General features: G+C 34.9%; 1 protein-coding gene across 2 annotated transcripts in view; it reads right to left on the bottom strand.

The window, feature by feature from the left end:
* The window catches only part of LOC114618344 (COBW domain-containing protein 1), a 45283-nt gene extending 21749 nt beyond the window's left edge, over window positions 1-23534 (bottom strand). The window contains exons 1-8 of one of the 2 annotated variants that reach the window (XM_028764051.1): window positions 23297-23534; window positions 19805-19891; window positions 17444-17540; window positions 15437-15528; window positions 10818-10877; window positions 9651-9688; window positions 4078-4124; window positions 2360-2446 (exon numbers count right to left, since the gene is read on the bottom strand). In XM_028764051.1, the coding sequence (XP_028619884.1) occupies window positions 2360-2446; window positions 4078-4124; window positions 9651-9688; window positions 10818-10877; window positions 15437-15528; window positions 17444-17540; window positions 19805-19891; window positions 23297-23447 (659 nt within the window). In that variant the 5' untranslated portion in view covers window positions 23448-23534. Of the gene's footprint in view, window positions 1-2359; window positions 2447-4077; window positions 4125-9650; window positions 9689-10817; window positions 10878-15436; window positions 15529-17443; window positions 17541-19804; window positions 19892-23228 lie in introns of both variants that reach the window. The other variant, XM_028764052.1, reaches the window with a different exon arrangement.
* Between the last annotated feature and the right edge of the window lie 357 nt (window positions 23535-23891).

The following is a 23891-nucleotide window of genomic DNA, read 5'->3' as shown; positions in this document are numbered from 1 at the left end:
AAAGAAAGAAAGAAAGAAAGAAAGAAAGAAAGAAAGAAAGAAAGAAAGAAAGAGAGAGAGAGAAAGAAATAGAGAGAAAGGAAGGGAGAGGGGAAGAAGGAAGGAAGGGAGGGAGGGAAGGAGAGGGGGAAGAAGAAAGAAAGAAACAAAGAAAGGAAGGAAGAGAGAAAGAGGTCCTTTCCTTTAGGAAAAGGACAAGGGTTTGGCTCAGTGGTTACAGTCCTTGCACAGCATTTAGCTCAGTGGTATAGGCTTGATTAGCATGCACAAAACCACTAAGCTTGACTCCAGTATTGCCAAAAAGAAAAGGAAAAAAAAATTCCTAAGTAGCAAGAATTCTTAATCTTCTTGTATACTCAATACTTTTACAAGACAGCCAAATTTTTATACATACACATTGTAGAAATGGTGAACACAAAACACCAAAATAAAAAACAAAAAGGTTCCCTTTGTATGCCACAAAAAATACTTCAATTCCTTTAAACACTGTAAACGCCTATATGTTTTTGTCTTAACTCTCTTTTCTTTACAGATACATGCCCAAAATATGTGCTGACTGTCCAATATGTTCTCACGGGTTCTTTCTGTGTACAATAATTCTGAGGTAAGTCTAATTTTTGGATGACTAACAACTGACTACTAACTAACTACTAACTACTACTAATAAGAGTCTTAATTTTCTCTTCAAAAAAACAAATCTCCATTGTAATAGCTCAAGAAGCACTCACTGTCAGGGACTTTGCAAAGCTCACCAGCAATTTCACAGGTTTCATGTGTACTTAAAGCAAACTTGTTTTTTGTTGTTTTGTTTTGTTTTGTTTCGTTTTGTTTTGTTTGAGACAGGGTTTCTCTGTATAGCCCTGGCTGTCCTGGAACTCACCCTATAGACAAGGCTGGCCTCGAACTCAAAAACCCGCCTGCCTCTGCCTCCCAGGTGCTGAGATTAAAGGCATGTGCCACCACTGCCAGCAAAGCAAACTTGTAAGATAGGTTTTATTCTTTTTTTGCAGATGATATACAAGAAGCTTAAATAAACCCCCTCAGAACAGAGAGAAACAGACCAAGGATTAAAACCACAGCAGACTTCAACCCCCATATTCCTAAACAGTATGCAGTATTATCTACCTTCTATATGAGAAAGTACTTTTTGTAGCAAAATCTAAGGACACTATTATTAAAACAAGAGAAAATATAGAGGAAAAGTATGAATTTCTTTCTCTTGTAATCATAATCACTAGAAATGAGTTCTTAATGAGTTATGAATTTTTGATTCAGTTTTATAGCATATACTATATAAATTAGTGGTATTACAGTCAGTATGAGGTCAACAGAAATGATATTAAATATGGTAATGCTAATCCATTATAAAAAACTCTATAGTCACTAAAAGTGGCCAATAAGAAAAGCTACTGAAATATATGGCATTGCCTAGTTTAAGTCTTACAAAATAATTCAAAACACAATTTCTGGACTTTCCTCTTCATTTGAAAAGTTCACCTTTGGCTTCAAAAGGAATGGGAGTCTCCAAAACAGCCAGCAAAATGACTGTTTGATTATTTTTTAATAACATAGTTTCATTTATATTAGTCTACTGCAATGAAGACATAAAGCAAAGACACAGGACAGTTGATAACTACGGAAACCATTAAAATCAAGAAGCAACACAATATGAGCAAAATTTCATTAAGGAATGAGAAGAGAAAATAGGACCTGCAGATAAAAATACATAATATTATATATTATAAAGGAGGGATAGACTCAGAAACTGGTTAAGTGACAAAACAGTAGTTGGGAGCTGGTAAGACACATATAAGAAGTAAATAACTGTCTTAGGGAATTAAAGAGGCTTGCCCTTAGGAAGTGTCAAAGGACAGACAGGAAATAGAAACTCATAAAGAGAGTCAGTGGACCCAGAATATAAACCAAAAAATTCTGAATTATATTTTGCAAGAGTTGGTGAATTATTTTAGATATTTTTATTTATTTAACAATCAATTAGCCAAGAACAATATATGTGACTCCTTAATGGTCCTTGAAGTAAGTCAACCTTGGACCTTATTTTATATTCCTATAGAGCAACAGTCCTGGTTTAAAATATTTTACATATTAAAATTTATATTTGAAGGCATTTAGCATACTTATAATTTCCACTGTTCATTAAGACTAGGCATAGGTTTATTTTTAATTGGCATAAAAAAAGCTGTATATAATAATGAGGGCCATGTGACGTTTCAGTATGTACAGACTTGCACTTCAGTAAACAGATCTAGCTCCTCCAACATTTACCACCTCTTAATGGTAGAAACATCAAATATTCTTTCTTCTGGCTTTTAAACTACAATAGTCAAGTGTACTGTACCTGATAGTTGTTCTTAATTTGTTTAGCTCCTCTTCTGAAACCAAGTCTGTTTTATTGATGAGAATCATGTCTGCCAAAGCAACTTGCCTAAAAGAGCAAAGAACAAGTGTCAGAAGAAAAATGTTAAGAACTCACAAAACTTGCCAGGCAGTGGTGGCGCACGCCTTTAATCCCAGCACTTGGGAGCAGAGGCAGGCGAATTTCTGAGTTCGAGGCCAGCCTGTTCTACAAAGTGAGTTCCAGGACAGCCAGTGTTACACAGAGAAACCTTGTCTCGAAAAAAGCAAAAAAAGAAAAGAAAAAAAAAAAGAACTCATAAAAACCATAGAAACAACATATTTAAGTCAACATTTCAATTAATAACTAGCTTGGGTTCAGTTTACTTCCAACCTATTCACTCTACAGAATTCCATACATTACTTTGTAAACTCATCCAAAAAGTAAATAGGATTTACTGATCCTATAAAGATAAGCCTCCAGAGTTTTAGATCAGAGAATAATAAGGACAGCCTAGTTGATAAAAAAAATAAAAAATTTATCATGATTTTCAAAGAAATACAAAGTTCACTTAACACTAAGTAGTTTGCTTTAAAAAACTATACTTCAAAAAAATATAAAGATCTTGTATTACTACCTTCTTCATCACTATGAGTATGTATTATTGTTGCAAAATAGATACACAGAAATCCCAGTTAAAGAATTCAACTGATAAAATGCTATATAACATAACATTATTTTTCTCAATTCTGCAGGAAATTCTAACCACTGGACTACAATTTTCTAATCCTGTTCTTTTATAGGATTAGAAATAAAATAAATAAAAAATAAGCAAAATTGGAAAAAAAAGCCCTACAGAATGTATACCATAACCATACTTCTGTGTAAGTAATCTTATGTGGCTAAAACCAGAATGCACATATCTCCAAATCTTTAAATTGGAGATCTTCTATTTACTCTTCCATGGACTTCACATTTTCTGATATTTCCTATTTGGCTTATGTATATTTTCTACAATAACCATTTTAGTGAGAAAAAGTTACAACTATACTTAAATTCATTTTAGCTTAAATCACAATTGTATAATAACACATTTGAGAAGGACTACAAAAGAATTCAGTAATATTTTCAATAATAAATTGAATTCAATAAACCTCAAGATAACAAGTAATCATTTGTCCTCAGTCTTTATTTTCTATCCCAGGAAGCCTCACTCAGAAGCCCAGCAGCATTTTTGGTTTCAAAACCTTCATCCCATTAGTGAAAATATACCTAGGGTAAGGAAAGTACTTTAAATACTTGTAAGTCTACAAACAATTAAGAATTTAAAAGTACTTACAAACTGATTTAAGCACCAAGTCAAAGTATTTCAGTATTTGTTCCTCTGTACTGAGTAAGTGAGGAGCAAGGCAGTTTGTAAGGAAGCAAATTAACTATCTTCAATTCCAGAGGAGAATGAGAATACAACGCTTCTAAATGTTCAACTCTTCTAAATTCATAGAAATCAGTTAAGTCCCATGTCCACCATTCATTTTATCCCACAATATAAATAGCTTATATAAAATGCTAGTCATGAGTCCATGATGGGCAGACGCAATAATGTGTGGAAGGAAAAGAAAACACATTTGCCTTAACTATTTTTCTTTCCTTTTTGTTTTTATGTTACTTATCTTCTATTTTCTGGCTGGCTGGCAATCAATATAAGCTTTAAATATAAATACCTAGTAGCTTCATTGACAAGGCCATCAGGTTTTTCTTCAGTTAAATGCTGAACAAAACAAAATTTTTAAAAATTACTATAATACAACACAAAAATCTAATGTCAACACAAACGATTTTTATTTTAAAGCTATCTTTCTTGTCTTAATGAGACTTTAAGTTCCATTACTAAATACAAATTTACAGAAGACTTTTGGTTTAGTTAGCTAGTTACTATATATAACTGACTTAGAAGGCCATGAGGTTACTTTTCACCCCCAGAAGCAGACCCTTTCTCAATACTATTTATCTCCTGAAGTCATCTATGCCATAAGGGTTACCAGAGGTTGTCTTTTGCAAATTCATGTTTTCAACCATATCGCTCTCAACTGAGACTCCCTATCACAAGAAAAAGCTGGCTACTGAAAACTATAGACAACTAGATTAACACTTCACATTTTAATGGAACGTTATAAATTATTTAATTTTTAGAACATTTTAACTCATTTAGGCATTATAACAATAAGAAGTAGCTATATATGTATGTACATATACATATATATGTATATATATTGCCCTTACCATCACAGAATACTGTACTTTTTTACATACCACCACTATACTATTGTTTACTAAAAGCATGTTTGATAGAAATAAAATGAACACTATTTAAAATCTTTTTTTAAAGCTTTTTATGCCACATACAACCAGTTTTATAGAGAATATGACATAATTATTGCATAAAAGAATATGTAGAATTACCTACAAGTTACATCATATTTGTCCCACTAGTTTCACAATTCATGGGGAGGTAACTATCATAGCTTAGAACTTAAGACACACTGATGATCATTTAATAGACTTGGTTAAGATTATAGAGGCAATTTTTTTTTCTTCTAAATGTTTAACAAATACGATTTAGGTGTGACAGAACCAAAATCATGACTATGAGATAGTAATTTCATTTTGTAATACAATTTTATAAATTCATCCACATACACACTCCCCAGTTACAAAGCTTACAGAACAGAGTTTAATGTATCATCAATACTTACTCCATGCCAAAAAGACCAAATTTAATATTCATGTTCTCATAATTATTCGTGGATTCTTACTATTAACAAATCCATTCAGCATGTTATACTCTGCATTAAGAGACTAAAGCTATCAGCAGGCCCTGGAATAGTCCATGAATGACTTGTTTCGGTTTTTTGGGTTTTTTTTAAAGGTTTGTTTGTTTATTTTATATATATGAGTACACTGAAGCTGTCTTCAGACACACCAGCAGGGGGCATCAGATCCCATTACAGACGGCTGTGAACCACCAGGAGGTTGCTGGGAATTGAACTCAGGATCTCTGGAAGAGCAGTCAGTGCTCTTAACCACTGAGCCATCTCTCCAGAGCCCCCACGAATGACTTGTAATTAATACTCCCATTTGTTAACATAAACACATGGATTTTTTTATTTAAAAAATGCTATATATACTACATGTAGCAACACCTCTCTTTCCACTGACCAGTCTATCTACTAACAAATTACACATCTGCCTCTGGATGATCGTATTCAACATCCTTTAAAACTGAAATATTTTTTCAAGATGCTCTATTGGAAGCGTCATCTGCATATATATCAAATGATGTATCTATACTTTGTAACATGTAAAAAAGATATTAAAATTAATGACTTTAATGCTAGGCTGGTGAGGCGGGAGTGGGTGGGTACGTGGGAAAGCACCCTCATAGAAGCAGGGGGGAAGGGGAGATGGGATAAGGGCTTTGTGGAGGGGAAACTGGGAAGGGGGATAACATTTGAAATGCAAATAAATAAAATAACCAATAAAAATATTCTTAAATGTAATTTAAGAAACTTGGAAGTTTCACAAAGCAATTTACAAAGGTTTGAGACATTTATTCAAGAAAAAATTTCATTCAGAGCTAAATGGCACAGACCAAGACCTGATTACCTTTAGGCAGTTAAGAAATATTAAACACAAAATAACTTAAAATCTCCCAAAATAAAAGCATGCCAATGTATACAACTTGATTACAAATACATGTAACAATCATAGACGACAAGATAAATGCCTTGCCTATGCAACATAATAGCTTTCTAAATATAAGGAGTAATACATACATACTAATACTTATTTTTTCTGAGTATCAGCCCTACACTTCCCTTAGGAAATTCCTACTTCCCAAGCTAAGCTTAGCAGAAAGACCAAACCTTGTTTGCCACTCAAAAGTTATTTGGTCATAAATTAGACTTCAATTTATAAAATAAGAACAATAATGTAAATTTTGATGTTCTAATCTACCTATACAGGCATACAACTTAAAAGTTTTATAAAATTTTTAAAAAAGATACTAATTGCCAAAGAATTCCTCTTCTCTGCTAGAGACCATAGCTTTTTTTTTTCCAAAGTGGTAATAATAATTTTGATACTAATGAACCCAACAAACCAACATATTCAAAAAATAAAGGTTCAAACTCCCAGTATGACCTACAACAACAGCATTAACAACACAAGAGGTGAGGTGATGGTCAATGGATACAAGTCCTAGTTTCTCAGGAGAAATAAATTCTGTAAATTTATTCTGGAAAGCTAATTCAGCATGACGACTATAATTATGACTATGGGATGGACTACTAGAAATTTACTGAGTTATCGCACCTTGTAAGCTAGCAAAAACTAATAACTTTGTCAGTGGATGGACAAGGTTAACACTTGACTGTTCCATAATGTTTGCACAACATATATACAGACAGATCAGGGTAGTAAATTGTATGCCTTAAATCTATATGATTTTTATTTGTGAGTTATGGCTCAATAAAGTTGGGAGACACAAAGAAATGATTCAAAATAAATTATTACTATAGTCACAACTTCAAGAAGACCTACAAGAGTTTTTTCCTGCAGAAATAAAGAAAAAAAGCAAGACCAAAGAAAATGAATCAAAATGGGCTAAAATTTCATTATCTAAGAAAGAACTGTGCTGACCACAGTAGAAACAAATCCAATGTCAAAGATGTCAGACATCAGACAAAGAAAAAGGAGAAAAATAGCAGCATGTATTTTTGTTTTGTTTTGTTTTTGTTCTTTACAAGGACTGACTGGTTAGAGATCTAATGTGGTTTCAGCTTTGAAAAAAAAGATATTGCATAATGTCAATCTATTTATTTTCCTGGCCTTTTCCAACCCAAACTGTTCTCTGACTGAATTATTTCAACCGCTTGTCCAATACAACAGAAGACTCAAAAAGAAACCTCTTACTTGACCTTTTATGTGTAAACTTCATTCATTGATTCTATTGCATTAAATGCTGTCACATTTGTAGAACTAAAAAGAACAATGTCAGTGCCTAGATGTCAAGCCTTGAGAATAGAGAGCTGTCATTTTAAGTTGTCCAATTCTTTGGCCATGATTAAAAAATGAATATTTCAGATCAATGGGTGACAATCCCATTAGAGTGATAGCCTATGATATCAATTACCACTTCAGTTTCAATTTGGCTGGCTGGCCACAGGGTACCATTTCTCAGCTTTACTTGTGATGGGCTGGCTCTGTGAAGCATGACACCCTTAAATTGCTGCCCATTATCCAACTGTCATTACTTGTACTGCCTCAGAATTCTCTGAATCACAAGCAGCTACTGAGGTCAAGCTTTGCAACCAGAGGAATTGGACAAGTTGGCAAATTCTTTATATAAAGGCAAAGTTATTTATCTGACATATGACTTGGAAAATCTAAAGTTTCCATTATCCTGACAGTATGTCAGTTTTGTGTAGGTATATTGATTTAATAATTTAAGAGGTTTTATCAATGTGGCAAGGGGTTAAACATATACTACATTTGTATTATTCAGAACCCTGCTTTGTTTGGGGGATCTTTATCATGCCAGTAAAAAATTCTATGTAATTCCTCTCTCTATCCAACTCTAGATATAAAACTATTTCTATAAACATAAAACACTAAAGTTTGACTTTGAATATGGCATGTTAAACCTATACAAAAAAAGTAAATAAAATGTTCTAGCTGCTATCTTATGTACCCCAAATTTGTGAATCAACTTATAGAGGAAATTAATTCAAAGATGCCTAAAAAATGTACAAAAGAAGGAATTTGAAATTTTCTAGTGGCCTTTTCTCTAACTCCACTCGCATTTTTAAAAACATGCTTTGAAAATAGTCATTAAGGTGACTCTAAATTTATCTTTAAAAAGAACACTAGTTAAGCAAGGTGTGGTGAGTGACCCTCAGCTATAATCACAGCACACAGATCTAAGAAGGAGGACTATGAGTTTGAGGACATACCAAGTTCAGGATTGCATGAGCTAACCAGTGGGCCCTTCAAACACACACACACACATACACACACACACACACACACACACACACACACACACAGAGAACCACTAGAATTTTTCTAGCCAAAACTGTAATATTTGCAATCTCCCTTTTATTCCTAGTCTATTCATAGTTTAGTTAAAATCTAAACTCTAGAACACAATTCAAATATCTCAAATTAGGTTACTAAGAGTTGGGGTAGGAAGGGTCAGTAGACTGATAGCCATTTGGACAGACATGATAAAGTTTCCTAAAATGTAATTTTATTGAAGATTTGGAAGAAAAACCAACATAAAAATTAAGTTTAGATACATCAAGGGGTAAACTATGAAACTAATTTTTAAACATTGAGTTTATACTCCCAAGAAATTTTTTTGTTTTCTGAGACAGGATCTTATTATACAGCACTGGCAGGCCTAGAATTCACTACGTAGATCAAGCTGTCCTCTAACTCACTGACATCTGCCTTTCTCTACCTCCCACTTTTTGAGACAAAAAGTGTATGTGACCATACTCAGCCTCTATGAAAGTACCAGTTGGTTCCCAATCCATACACACAGATAGGTAGTATGGGCTAGAGGGCCGAGGATAGGACAGGGGCGAACTTACTTTCCAAAGCCTTTTGGCAACATTTGTTTCTTTAAAACTATTCTCAGTTCACTTGAAAACCTAGGAAGTGCTATTTTATTTTATGCAGCAATAAACCTTTAAGATCTTAGTTCATTTTACAAACTGAGACAAACCTTAAAGATCTTAGCAGTTAGCAAAAATATTCACAGAAGAGTATCATTTAACAGAAGAGTCTCTTCTTATATGCACTACTTCTTATTTCTTCAAAATTAAATAAATCAGTATTTTGTTTTAAGAAAAACTAATGTGTAGTTGGTGTTTCCTAACAGTTTATAACAAAAACTAAGATCCCATATATTTTATTAGGCTGTTTTTTTTCTATAAAAACTAATAATGGGAATGGATTCTAGTGAGAATAACACACACCCAAACTTTATCTTGACTATGTAACCTTATAAAATACCACAGTAATTCCAATTTTTATCACAATATCCAACAAGACTAAAATAAATACTAAGTTTAAAAGCACACAATAATAATAATAATAACAATAATAACAATAATCACATACAAAGTGCACCTTGAAAAAGATTTTTCTTAAGAAAAGTTTAACAGAAACAATACAACCAACCCCTCATTCCTATTCTTTGACAATTAGCAAGTTATATTGTTCAACTTACTTTTAATCCATATTTTGAATCTACAACAGTTATGATACCTACAAAGAAATAAACATATTAGTCACTCTTTAAAGTTATCAGTATTATGCAACTATACTTGAAAAATTAAAACATCCTTCCATTCACAAATGCTATTCAATAAAATACTTTTTTTCTAACCAATGTGGCAATTAATTTAACTCAACCTCAAGAATAAGCAAATATGTTTCAAATATATACTAAACAACTAGCTCTGTTTCTAAGAAATTAGAAAATTTATAAAATAAAAATTTAAGTCAACAATAAAGTAAAAATTCTTCAGTGTTTCAAATCCAAACTAAGACAAATTCCATAACGCATATTAAAGTAAGAAAAACTATATAAGGCAGGTTAATTTTATTTTCACAGTCAAAAATGAGGCTTTTCTAAATAAATTACTGCTTAAGAATCTGAGCCATCTTATGATATTATATTCCTAATCTCTGCTAATACACTTAGCTCATAAAAAAAGCATCATAGCAAGTACCTAAGTTCTCAAAAGATCAATTAGCTCAGCAATTTCTGAATATGTCAAATCGTTTCTAAAAATAACAGCAGAATCTGATGATGTCTATGAAATTCAACAAGCTACATGCTATATATATACTACTTCTCAATGAAACACAGCTTCAATAATTGTTATCCTATAGTCTACATGATTGGTTTAAAAAGAGACAACAGGACAAAGTGAATATAGTTGTCACTCTAAGAAAGTAATATCAAACATAAATTTACACAAACTGACAAGAGTTAAGTAGCATATGTGTCTTTAGAAGCATCCTTAATTCTTACTTTCAAGGAAAAACAAAAGCAGAGAATGAAAGCTCATTCTTCCCATTGTCTTCCTGACTACCTACAAAGCTCCAGCATTACACTAAACACACCATGGCAACAGAGGACACACGCAGTCTGCAGAGTAATTTGAAAGGAAAGCCTCAGTAGAAGTCCTGAATCAGAGATGACATCAATAGCTAACCATCTGGTATTATCGCTTTCAGGGACTTTAGAATCCCTCCCTATGAAACTTGATTCATCAAAAACCAAACAAGTTTGAAAAGAACAATGATATAGAAATTAAAACTGCAATATTAACAAAATGAGCTCAACCATAAAATAAATATTACTTTAAAAGAAATTGTTTTAACTTACCATCAAGATAAATATCACTCCCTAACTCAGCATCAACCCAAAACATAGAAGCCACTGCACCTGAAAATACATAGTATAATAATATTCATCAAATAAAGTTATTTCTTCAAATTGCAGAACACGATTTTATCTGTCTTAATTTTCACCAGTGGAATTAGCTACTAAACACACACAAAGTAAACCTCTACTTCAGTCTTCTCATGGGAACTGCAGTGAGAGGATGTTTCAAGACCCGCAGTCATTGTACTCCTCTCCCTGTTTCTAAACACAGTAAACTCCTAACCTTCATCAAACATAATGTTCTGATAGATGCCAAAATAATTTACTCATCAATATTGTGCAACAATTTGGACACAATAGCTGAGCATTCACAGGACATTTTTTTTCTCATTTTCTGAATATGATTATCATATAGTTCACAAATAATAAATCCCTTCTGAGGAAAAGCAAATAAAATACATTAACTCCAAAAATCATTTGTAAATGTAATTTAAAAAAATCACAATAAATTTCACTTGTAATCTTTATAAAAGAAAAGAAGAAGAAAAATTACAAGTTCTCTGGTGGTACTCATTCATCATCATATATTTACTTAGTTCTGGACATAAAATTATTATTCTTAGAAAATAATTTCTAAGAAACAAATTAAAATTTGTTTTTGACAGGAACTGGTTGAACACAAAGCCACACATCCTGATTAGTGTGCTGCAACAGAAAAAAGGAAACTGACAGCAAGGGAAAGCATTTGATTTTTCAAAGCATTACCATCCCAGTTAGTGATGGTGCTGTCTAGAAGAATGAACACAGGGGCAAACGAGGAGAACTGAACTCATTGCACTGTCTAAAGCTGTCTGCCTACTCTGACAAGATGTGGCTCCCCTAAGCATCACTCTGTGTCAACAGTGAAACACCTGTCAGCTGTTTACAGTGATTACTCATGCAAGATATAGCAAGGGCCACAAGATCTAATGGTTTCCTGATACCTATTGATTTTTTCCCAAAAAACTTAATAGTTTTCCAATTTGACTGAAATAGGATTTGTGAGTAACAGGAGCAGAATCAATGTCTGTCCTCTTCAAGGAAATTACTTTACCATGACAATTATTTAGCTAAGAACTGGAGAATGTCAATCTCCTAAGTGAGAAACAACTGAATTGCCAATAAGAATTATTTCCACTTTCTTGGCTAAAAACATGGTTTTAATTAATAAAGGAGAAAAGAGTAAATCTACTGCATCATGACACCAAACACTGATAAAGAAACTTATTAATCTCTTCACTTAGCCAAATACATAGGTGTGTTAACATCATAGTTTTATAACTTTAAGAACTCATTGCTTTTTATTCAAGTAAATGGCTTTAAGTCTTAATTCTTACCAAGATAAATTGTAAATTTGTATTATGACTTTTATTCTAAACATCATTTTCATGTAATACAATCTTTACAGGATGAACAACAAAGAACCATCTGTAGGTGCTTAGAGGTAGCAAAGATGACGGAATGGAGTATGAGATTTTTTCCCCCAAGGAATATTAGGCAATGTCTGAAGATAATTTCAGTTGCTTCTAGGAATATGCTACTGGTACCTAGTAGGTAGAAGCTAGGGAGGCTGTTACACATCCTATAATGCTCAAGATAGCAGCAGCCCTCACAGAAGATAACTGGACAATCTAAAATATTGTGTCAAGCCTGAGAAATTCTGAACTACATTACAGAATCTTCCTTTTTCAAAACCTGATTAAACAAAATTTTTTTTAAAATTTACATGTCAATATTTTATCAGAACAACCAAATAATAAGAAAATATCAGTTTCCTAACCATAAATTTAGAAGAGTAATAGTTAAAATTAGAAACAAAGTTCCTATGTGATTGTGGTAGTTTGAATAAGAATGCCCCCATAGCCTCATATTTGAATACTTGGTCATTAGGGAATGGTGTTACTTAACAGGGATTAGGAATTGTAGTCTTGTTGGAGTAGGTGTGGCCTTGTTGGAGGAATATGTCATGTCACAAGGGGTGACCTTTGGGGTTTCAAAAGCTCAAGCCAGGTCCTTCCTGCTGCCTTTGGACCCGGGTGTAGAATCCTCAACTACCATTTTCTGCCTGTGTGCTGCCATGTTTCCTGCCATGAGGATAATGGACTAAACCTCTGAAACTGTGAACAAGCCCCAGTTAAGTGTTTTCCTTTATAAGAGTAGCTGTGGTCAAAGTGTCCTCATAGCAACAGAATGTTGACTAAGACAGTGAGTGAGTTACTGTGGTCTTTCTCTAAACTCAATTCCCACTCCAAAAGAGGATGTTGAAGAATAGTTTACAAAATACTACTACTTTAACAGAAACAACTCCTCAAAAGGCAAGACATAAAACTAAATGGAAAGCAATAAAGGGGAAAAAAAATCAATGACAACAACAAATATTTCAAGAATATTTTTTTTTTAAATCATTTCTATAGTTGGGGGAATTTGCTTTGTAGGACCTGAGAGCAAAAGAGAGTTCTAAGGTCTAACGATGCCCACAGCAGCAAGAATTGACTACATCCTACTAGGTAAGTGGAACACACCCAAGACGGCCATTCTAGGTATTTGAGGGCGGAAACTGACAGCCATTTTATCTCATCTTTCTGTCTGATCACCAATTTCCATAGCTTCCCTCTTCATGTGTCCCAGTCATATCCATCTTTCAAACTGGTGCTCAAAAAAAATATGTTTGGGTAAGATACTGAAGTTATTAAGAGTAATTCCCATAAGTGCATACAGGTAAAGGGAAGTCCTCTGACCTTCCCATATCAAGCACAAATACATATGTGTGGTTACAACAAAGGAAAATAAATACAGATAAATGTCAGGAAGAGAAAGGAATGGAAGAATGTTATAGGACAGACAAATGGCAAATTCATTCTTCAAGGAAACATAATCTAAGACATCAAATAAAATTTTGAAATAGCTCTTTATAAAGAACTTGAAAGTAATACAATACAAAAACATGCTTGAACACAAGAAGAGTAGAGTAATATAAAAAGAGGATTTGTAGCACTTTGGAATCAATTTAATAGTGTCATTGCTTAACCAATAAATTAATTTACAGTAATAATGAACAGATAAACAAGTATGAGGGGGATTACTAACATAAGGAAAATGAAGGTTCATCAGAGTAAATGTAGCTGCAAATGACAAATCAGAACAATTAAAACAGGGCTAAGAGCATAGGGCATAGCTTAGTAGCAAAGCGCATACCTAGCAAGTGCACGGTACTCAGAAACAGTAAAAAGAAAGTGAGAAGCTAGTGAGATGGCCCAGCAGGCAAGGGTGCACACTGCCAAACCTGATACCTTCAATTCAAGTTCCAGGACCCACATGGTAAGAGTCATCCAGCATGGTGGAGAAAGAGAGCTGAGTCCTGCAGGTTGTCCTCTGACCTTACACCACAGCATACAAATTCATATTCATTCTCATTTATTCATATTCATTCATTTTCTATCTTCCTCTGCCTCCCTCATCCCCTATAACCAACTTCCCTTATAAATATATAAACAAATTATATTTTTATTTTTTAATATATAAATTAATTACATGTTTATAATTAAAATTAATACAATTTTTAAAAGAAAATTAGACTAGTTAAAAGACCAAAATAAAATTCATTATGGAAAACTGGTCTCATTAGTATTAGAACAAAATAACTTCAAATAAAAATGTCCTTAAATAAAGCTTAGAAAAAAAATGGGTAAAAATAAAACCAAGTTTCCACATTTTTACTAGACCACAATTATTTGGGACCTGACCCTAGTGACTAGAAGAACAGCCAGTGCTCTTAACTGCTGAGCCCTCTCTCCAGCCCCGTGGGGCCTAATCCTTAATGACAGTGTTGGCCTACTCAATCTCAAGAGCACCCATGTCAGCCAGCTCACAACCACCTAAAGCTCCAGTTCCAGGGGATTTAACAGCCACTTTTGGCTTCTTTGGGCATCTGAGCACATATGGTACATGCATATACATATATACATATAAAAATAAATCTTTATAAAAAAATCCTAACTCATTCCTACCAACAACTACAAATCAACTGGTAAAAGTTTAAATTCTATTAACAGCTTAAAAGTCTTAAGAAGTACATTGATGACTCTTCAATGATGCAAGCTAGAATTTCTCTTCCCCTGAACAACAACGAAAATTAAAACCAGAGTAAAGTTTTAGGGCTGGTGAAATGGCTCAACAGGTAAAGGACTTTTGTGCAAATGTCAAGACTGGATCCAAAATGTTCACATAAAAGCTAGGTAGGCATGCCTACCTACATGTAATTCCATCACGGTGAAGTAAATAAAGAGAATCCAGAGACAGGGAATCACTGGAGCAAGGTGGCTAGCCAAACCAGCCAAAGTGACAAGCTCAGTTCATTGAGAGACCCTACATCATCAATACATAAGGTAGAAAGCAACCGAAGATATGTCAACCTCGAGTCACTGCGTGAACAGGCACATGCATGAGCCCCACACACATTTGAACATGCATACATACATGGATATACTCTACACAAACATATGCAAAAAAATACTTATTTCAAATATTTTTCTAAGGTCTCAAAGAAGTATATGTTGATGTCTAATAAAATCATTTCTTACCAGGATCTGCTAGCCCAGTCGTCTCTAAGAGTATGTAATCAAACTTGCCCTTCTTCTGCATCAGATTCTCTATAGCTCTAAGTCCACTGTCCCTGGGAAATACCAAAAACATAGTAATAACTGATTACCTGAAGATTTTTTAAATCTAAGAACATCTTAAAATGTAGTTAACAATACAACACAAAAATATTCTCAAGTACACACAAATTTAAATTCTTTTTTTTACAAATTTAAATTCTAATAAAATGTCCAATATTTAACAAGAAAATAGGTGCAAATACAGAAATGATATGTAGTAAGTTAATACTTTATTAAAACAAAAAGCAAAAGATGTTATCTAACAAAAGTCAGTATTTATTTTACAGCTTTATAAAAGAAAACCATTATAACTAATAATAAAATTTATTATCTAGAGTAGTTCAATAAGGAAATTGATTAAATTGAAATTAAAGGAAAGTCACTGCATACCATTTAACTCTAGTCTGAATTGGATTTAATGTAATTTCTGATAGTATCTCACTATGCAGCTCAGCCTGGCCTCGAACTGTCAAATCTCCTGCTTCCAGCTCCCAAACGCTGGCATTACAGGCTTTAATACCTGATTTTTATTCTTAAATAGCAAAAGTAAGGGCAAATACTGAATGTATTGCCTTTTGGTTAAGAAACGCTTTATAAGTACTTCCTCTTTCCAAAAAGTTTGACTCAGTGTCAAACATCTAAGATCACAAATGACAGGGGAAAAGCCGGGTGGTGGTGGCGCACACCTTTGATCCCAGCACTTGAGAGGCAGAAGCAGGTGGATTCTGAGTTCGAGGCTAGCCTGATCTACACAGTGAGTTCCAGGACAGCCCGGGCTATACAGAGAAACCCTGTCTCGAAAAAACAAAACAAAACAAAACAAAACAAAACATGCTACTACTTAACTACATTCCCAGTCTTCTTTCTGCTTTTTTGTTTTGATATAGGATCTCACTAAGTTCCTCAAGCTAGCTTTGACTCACTTGGTAGCCCAAATACACCTTGAATTTAGGATCCTCCTATATTAGCCCCTCAAGTAGCTCAGATTACAAGTCTGTGCCGTCAGTCTTGGCTAGTTCTCCCCGCTTTTTGTGTGTTTGTAGGTATCAGGTGTGCATATAGAGGACAGATACCAATGTTGGGTATCTTGCTCAATGGCTTTCTATCTTTTTTTTTTTTTTCTAACAAGGTCTCTCACTTGAACCTGGCGCTCACCAATCAGCTATTCATCCCTGCCTGGCCAGGGATCTCCAGGAATCTACCAGTCTTGGCCTACCCAGCACTGGGTAACTCACACTACTATCCCTGGCTTTCCATGTTGGCACTGGGGTTTTAAACTTAGGTCCTCGAGCTTGTGTGGGAGGCACTTTACCCACAGAGACATCTCCCAGTCCAATTATTCTTTTATGACAGTCACTTTTTTTAAAGGTTGAATGCCTAGTGGCTGGAGAGATGGCTCAGTGGGTAAGAGCAATTGCTGATCTTCCAGAAGAACAGAGCTTAATTCATACCATCCATATGGTGGCTTACAACTGTCTGTAACTCTAATTTCGAGGCATTCACTCTCTCTCTAGACTGTGGGTACCATGCGTGAATGTGGTACACAGGCATACATGCAGGCAGAACACTAATACACATAAAAATAAAAATTTTAAAAATAAAAATTTTAAGAAGAAAAAAAAGAGGTTGAATACTTGGAAATAAGACTGATGATGCATTAAACTCAGAATAATCTTTCTTTATATATGAAATAAGACACTGAAAATAATTTTAAAAAATTCAGTGAAAGAATAAAAACATTAGAACAAATAGAAAATAGCAAGAAAGAAAGAAGATATAATCCAATTAAGGTATATCCTACCCCAAAATACAATGATACAAGCTAGATAAGTAAATTCAGTTAAATCTATAAAGGAAGATTGAAGCTGGAAATAGAATCAGCAGACATCCTAAGTCAGGCAACAGGCACTTAGTAAACCCACTCCTTACTTGACGGAACAGCAGAGGCAACCGTTTCTAAGTTCCAGCCATTCTTCATAGAGTTCTCCACCTTGACTAACGGCTAAGGATTTCTCTACTGCACTCCCTAGAAATATAAACAGACAATTTTTATATTTTGTTCACTAGCCAAAAACAAAACAAACAAACAAAAGGAAACCCAGAGAAGGATATTCACAAATAGAGTTCTGAACAGCAGATTATAACACAGAAACTATAGCTTAGAACATGTATCCTTTCATGACTCTAAATCAATCAATAAAACTTCAAATTTTACTAACAGCTTAAAAGCCTCAAAAAGTATACTGATGACTCTTCTGTGATGCAAGCCAGAATCCCTCTTCTTTTGAACAATAAAAATCAAACCCAAGGTAAGTATTTACTTCAGTAAATATTTAGATTATGGTATGCTAGATGATTTTTAACTTTTCTTTCTATAAAATTTAAATAAAGCCAGGCATGGTACATACCTGTAATCCCAACACTGAGGAGCCTGAGGCAGAAGAATCTGGAGTTTAAGATACAACTGGAACCAAAAAAAACAAAAAAAAAACAAAAAAAACAAAAACAAAAAAACAAAAAAACAACGCCGGGTGGTGGTGGCGCACACCTTTAATCCCAGCACTTGGGAGGCAGAGGCAGGCAGATTTCTGAGTTCGAGGCTAGCCTGGTCTACAGAGTGAGTTCCAGGACATCCAGGACTATACAGAGAAACCTTGTCTTGAAAAAATAAAACAAAACAAAACAAAACAAAAAAAGATACAACTGGGCCCAAAGCAAGTTCCACATCACCCTAGGCTGCTCAGTGAGACCTTATCTCAAGAATGTAGAAAACCAGAGCTGAACAAACACTCGGTGCAGTGGTTAACGGCACTTGCTGCTCTTGCAGAGCACCAGAGTTCAGTTCCCAGAACCACTCTGAACAGTAGATGGGTCACAACTACCTATGACTCCAGCTCTAGGGGATTCAAGATCCATTTATAACTTCCAAGGACCTGCACACATAAACACACATGCACAGAAATAAAAATATTTTTAAAAAATTCAATGAATAGAGGCTGAAGAGAAGGCTCAAAGGTTAAGTACACTTGTTGGTCTTGCAGAAGACCTGGGTTTGATTCTCAACACCCATATGTCGGCTCATAACCAGCTATAACTCTAGTTCCAAGGGATTTAACACCATCTTCTGACATCCATAGTCACCAAGCATTCATGTATATACAAACATACATGAAGGCAAGACCACTTATTTACATAAAATATATTTATAAAATATTAAATAAATAAATTAGGTTCCTAGGAAGATAATTCTAAAACTGATAACTATATCTCCTTCCTTCTTAGGACTCTCACTTGCCCAGTCCTAGTCTTTAATAAAGGAACTACCCTGAAAACATTTTTCTTCTCATTTACTGTCAACTTTCTAAATATACTGAGATACTTTTTTAAACACTGGGTTTCTTATGTTCTTCAGTCTTTTATGAGATTGCTTTTCTTTTAATTCCTTACTAAACTGGTGGTTCCTGTTACAAGATAGTTCAGGATTCTAAATATGCACTAAGACTCGACTTCATTCTCACAAAGGTTTTTGGCCAAAGTATCATGTAGCCATTTAAAAATTAGACTTTTATTTAAATAAAAGAGATGTTTATCATAAGAATGATTTTAGATGTTTTACATACAATGTACCAATGCCAGGGAAAAGTTTCAAAGAGTAATCAAAACAAAACAAGAAATATATTTTCTATTCATGTTTTAGTTGGGTGATGATAGAGTATTATATAATACTAAGCTATATAAAACATTAATAAAGGAAGATGTTGCAAAACGCAAAAACCATTAAAACTACGAAATAAAGAAAAACAGTAAGAAATAAAAAGTAAATATAACCAGTGTACAATAAAGTATCATTAATAAAAAGCTAGAAAAGCACTATTAGAAATCCTTCCTTTTTTTTTTTAATGGTTGAAAGCACAGGAGAGAGAGGTAGAACTTTCTTGGCATTCAGGAAACCTTGTACCACAATCCATCAATCGATCTCTTTAAATGTATTTTACTTATTTGTGTGTGGGAGAGGGTTGAGTTTGATGCAGATAGACTGTATGTGGAGGTTAAACTTTTGGAAGTTGGTTCTCACCTGCTGGAGGCAGGGTCTCTCTTATAATCTTTTGCCACTACACTGCAAACTCCAGGCTAGATTAATAAAAATTAATACTATTTTTATGAAACTATTCATAGTAGCCTCATATTATAATACCATCCAATCTTATCTTTAAGTAGAGCACTAATCCAGCAGTAGAATAAAGGGCCCCAAACGTTATTGTAACATAACAGCTATCGAGCTTCACTTACCTTCTCCAAATTCATTTAAAATCACTGCTATTTTTCTATTATGTTGTTCTGTCAAAATGTAGTTCAGAAGTGTTGTCTTTCCAGCACCTATAAAATACATTAAAGCAACAAAATTTAAAGACTAATTTTGAGGACACAAAAAGAATGTAAAGTATCTTAGTGTTTCTAAGAGTTTATGTGCTATTTTCCATTACTTAAAAATCTCTGAAAATTTTGAAATTATTACATATATATATATCTTATAAGTAATTACAAACAATCTTACAAGTTGAGTCAGTTTTCCAACTTAACATGACTAAAATAATATCTTTTTATAACTTCTACAGCAATAAAGGGGGTCTAAATTTTATATTCAGTAAAAAGTTAATGAATTATGTTCTAAAAAATGTCACTTATTTAAAAAAAAATGTTGATTTCTTTCATGATGCCTTTTCTTTAAGTAAGAATAGTTACTTCCCTAAACTTATTCAACCTATTTCAACATCCATGAACTAGCTATAAATTCAGGTTGACTATATAACTATAGTATGCTTAAGCAGTCTATTACTATAAAACTGATTTTATGAAACAGTACAGACGTAGTAAGTATACACAACAGACTATTCAGTAGAGAAATTCTTAAGACTACACTAACTTTATCCAGCAGGTGGCATAACAAACCTAGTTTGTTCATCTCAAGCAGAAGAGAAACATTAACCTTGTGAACCAAAAATTCCCAAGTATTTTTTTTTAAATACCTCTAAACAATACCTTAACTGCACAGCACTTCAATTATTGGAATATATCATTCCTTTTTATGTAGGTAGCCATTTTGGTTGTCCCCAATATTTCGCTGTCACAAGCAGTAATGCTAAAGTGTTTTTACACATAGTTTGCACATGTCTACTAAAATACATTTGCAAATTTCCTAGGGTATAACCAGGAGATATTAAGAGAATATCAGGGTACTAATATCTTCAACATTTTAGGTCATACTCCTTTTAAAAGTTTTTTAAGAGATGACATTTTAAAATGCTTTGGGAAGCTCAACCTAATTGGGTGATGTGTAGGAGACAGATTAAGAACACAGAAAAATGAGAAAATTTTTAAAATAGGAGGCCTGGAACATAATTATGTACAGACCAATGAGAAAATTAAAAGTCATGAATGTAAGAGATTTCCTCTGAAGAATTATTAGGGCTTAATAATTACCCACATTATGAAAAGACACTGCAATATAATTCACATTCAACAAAAAGTATATAGCATGCACTAAATTGAAGTTTCTGCTTCCATGGAGCTTAAAAATATTAAGTGGGGGAAGATGGTGGAGGATTTAGATACAAATTAGAAAGATATTTTGTTGCAGGTTGATCATTCAACAGGAGACATACAAAACGCTATGGAGAACTTAAGAGGGCTATCTAGCTAGAGTAGTTACAGGAAGAAGTATTCAAGACAGTAGTTCTCAACTTTTGTGTCCTGACCTCTTTGGTGGGGTCAAATGATTTTCACAGGGGTTACCGAAGACCATCCTACATATCAGGTACTTATAATTTGTAACAGTAGCAAAATTAGTCATGAAGTAGCAACAAAAATAATTTTATGGTGGGGGTTGGGGGGACAGATTAACCAGAACATGAATGTATTAAAGGCTTACAGTATTAGGAAGGTTGAAAACAGGAACCAGATCACAGAAGTCCTCGAATTCCTGCTAAGGAACCTGAATTTTCACCTAAGTAGAACCTACTAAAGGGTGTGACAATCAAACTAACATTTTGTAGTGAAAAGCAGGGCTAGCACAAAGATATATTGGCACACACCTTTAATCCCAATACTTGTGAGGCAGAGGCAGACGGATTTCTGATTTCCAGGTCAGCCTAGTCTACAGAGTGGGTTCCAGGACAGCCAGGACTACACAGAGAAACCATGTCTCAAACAAACAAACAAACAACAAAACAAAAACAAAAAATAACAAACCAAAAAAACCCAAAAAAGTATTAAGGAGCAGGGAGACTCTGGACTACTGTAGTTAGGAGGAAATACTGTTAGTGTTGCAGATGGCTGGGAATCTCAGGAGCAGGATTTGAAAAGATATAAGTGTCCAGAGTGTTGGCCACGTTAAGTATGGAAATAGCCTATAAGGCTTTAAAATACAAACTATACAGAAGTGAAACTGAAGGATAGAAGCCAGAGAAATAGGTGGACAAATAGAGCAGAAATGGAGGAGGCCAGTGGGACAGTGTTCCCGGTATTTCAGAATTTCAAAACAGGCAAAGGAGACAAACTGTCCCCTAGGTTCAATCAGTAACATGGCGGTTGCTGGAGTTAGTCCTGACCCCAGAGCTTCAGGCCATTACCTGTATTGCTCCTTTTACCTCTCAGTAAGCAAAATGTACAAAGGCAAAGGGGTAAGTCTGAAGTATGCTCTTTGAGCATGGAATTTGCTCCACTTCTACAGAGTAGCGCCTGAATTAAAAATGTTATTCTTTTATAAAAATGAAGCCCAAGTAAAATCTAGAATATCCTTGGTCTGACTCTAGAAAGGGGGGGGGAGAGATGTAAAACCCTGGTGTGGAGGCACCAGTGATTTCTTAGTGGTATGTAAAGGGTTGACCGAGATCTAGCTTGTTTGTTGCAGCACAAAGCAACAAGAGTACCACCTGATTTATATTTTTTCACTTATTTGTTGTTGCCTTCTGTTAACTGTAATGCTTTCAAAGGATATTTGTAAACATTTCCAACAAAACATAAGCATATGAACTGATCTTTAGAAAACTGCACCATGCTCACAGATCTGTGTTTTCAAGAATGCCCTGTGCACCCTCAAGACCACCAGCTTAGGAAAGTGTCCAAAGCAAAGGTCTTATTCTCTAAGTCAACCTCTTTTTTTGTTTTGTTTTGTTTTGTTTTGTTCGAGACAGGGTTTCTCTGCATAGCCCGGGCTGTCCTGGAACTCACTCTGTAGACCAGGCTGGCCTCGAACTCAGAAATCCGCCTGCCTCTGCCTCCCAAGTGCTGGGATCAAAGGCGTGCGCCACCACCGCCCGGCTCTAAGTCAATCTCTTACACTGCTTTGCAAGCAGCCCTCAAAAGGGGAATGAGCAGTTTAGGACAGTAAATACTTGCCACTAATGGCTGGAAGAGTTTGGTTCCTTTGAAATGGAATCCACTAAGCCAAGGCAATCTACAGACCGCATCTTTGTTTTCTTTTCTTTTCTTTTCTTTCTTTCTCTTTTTTTTCTTGATCAGGACATCATTTAAGAACGTTTTGTTTTGTCTTGTTTTCGGATGAGAAAACTCAACGACTTATTATTTCCATTCTAAACTGAGGGGGTTGAGCTTCACAAAAGTAAAACAACTTATCATGAGGCCACAAAATTAAAAGGTGAGTCTGGTTTTCAAAACCACCTTTGAAAATGCTAGGAGAGACCCCAGCCCCTACCTCGAAGATTTGTCCTCGGCCAGGAGGCCCGGGAGCCTGAGGAGACACGGCAGCCCCCCGTTAATTACCTAAATACCCGGTGACAATTGTGACTGGAATCTTAATGATGAAGTCAAGATTTTCCTCTTCTTCTTGGTTTTTGGTCTCAATGGGGACCAATTCAGGACAATCCTCCGCGTACTCTTCTTCCGTCTCCACAGTTTTCATAGTAGGTAACATGCTGCCAGCAGTACAGCAGCACTCAGCTAAAAAGCTGCCACCAGTAGCACTTCCGCGACAGGATCCAGTCGGCGCGGGGCTGATGACATCACCACAGCGCGTCGCGGAGCCTGACTCTGAGGAACCAACCCGCCCTCCAGCTACGCTACTGTGAAAACTAGACACGCCTTCCCGGGGAGGCACGCCCCTACGCAGAGATAAATACGCCCCCACGCACAATGGGCACGCCCCTTATAGAGCGGGACACACCCCCGGGAGTAATACACGCTTTAGGGGAGTGTCCTCTGAGGGTGAGCCAAACTGCACTTTGTTGTTTGGACGCTAGGAGTTCCCTTGCCTCGAAGCTCAGTTAGCTACGGTCTGTTGTTAGGGCTGAGGCAACACTTAGGACTTGGGCAGCTTCACCACAGGACAGACTTTCTCAAGTTGACATTTTTTTATTCT

Source organism: Grammomys surdaster, unplaced genomic scaffold (genome assembly GCF_004785775.1).
Source record: "Grammomys surdaster isolate TR1022 unplaced genomic scaffold, NIH_TR_1.0 141, whole genome shotgun sequence".
NCBI classification, from domain to species: domain Eukaryota; kingdom Metazoa; phylum Chordata; class Mammalia; order Rodentia; family Muridae; genus Grammomys; species Grammomys surdaster.
This window is presented reverse-complemented; position numbering and strand designations above follow the sequence as displayed.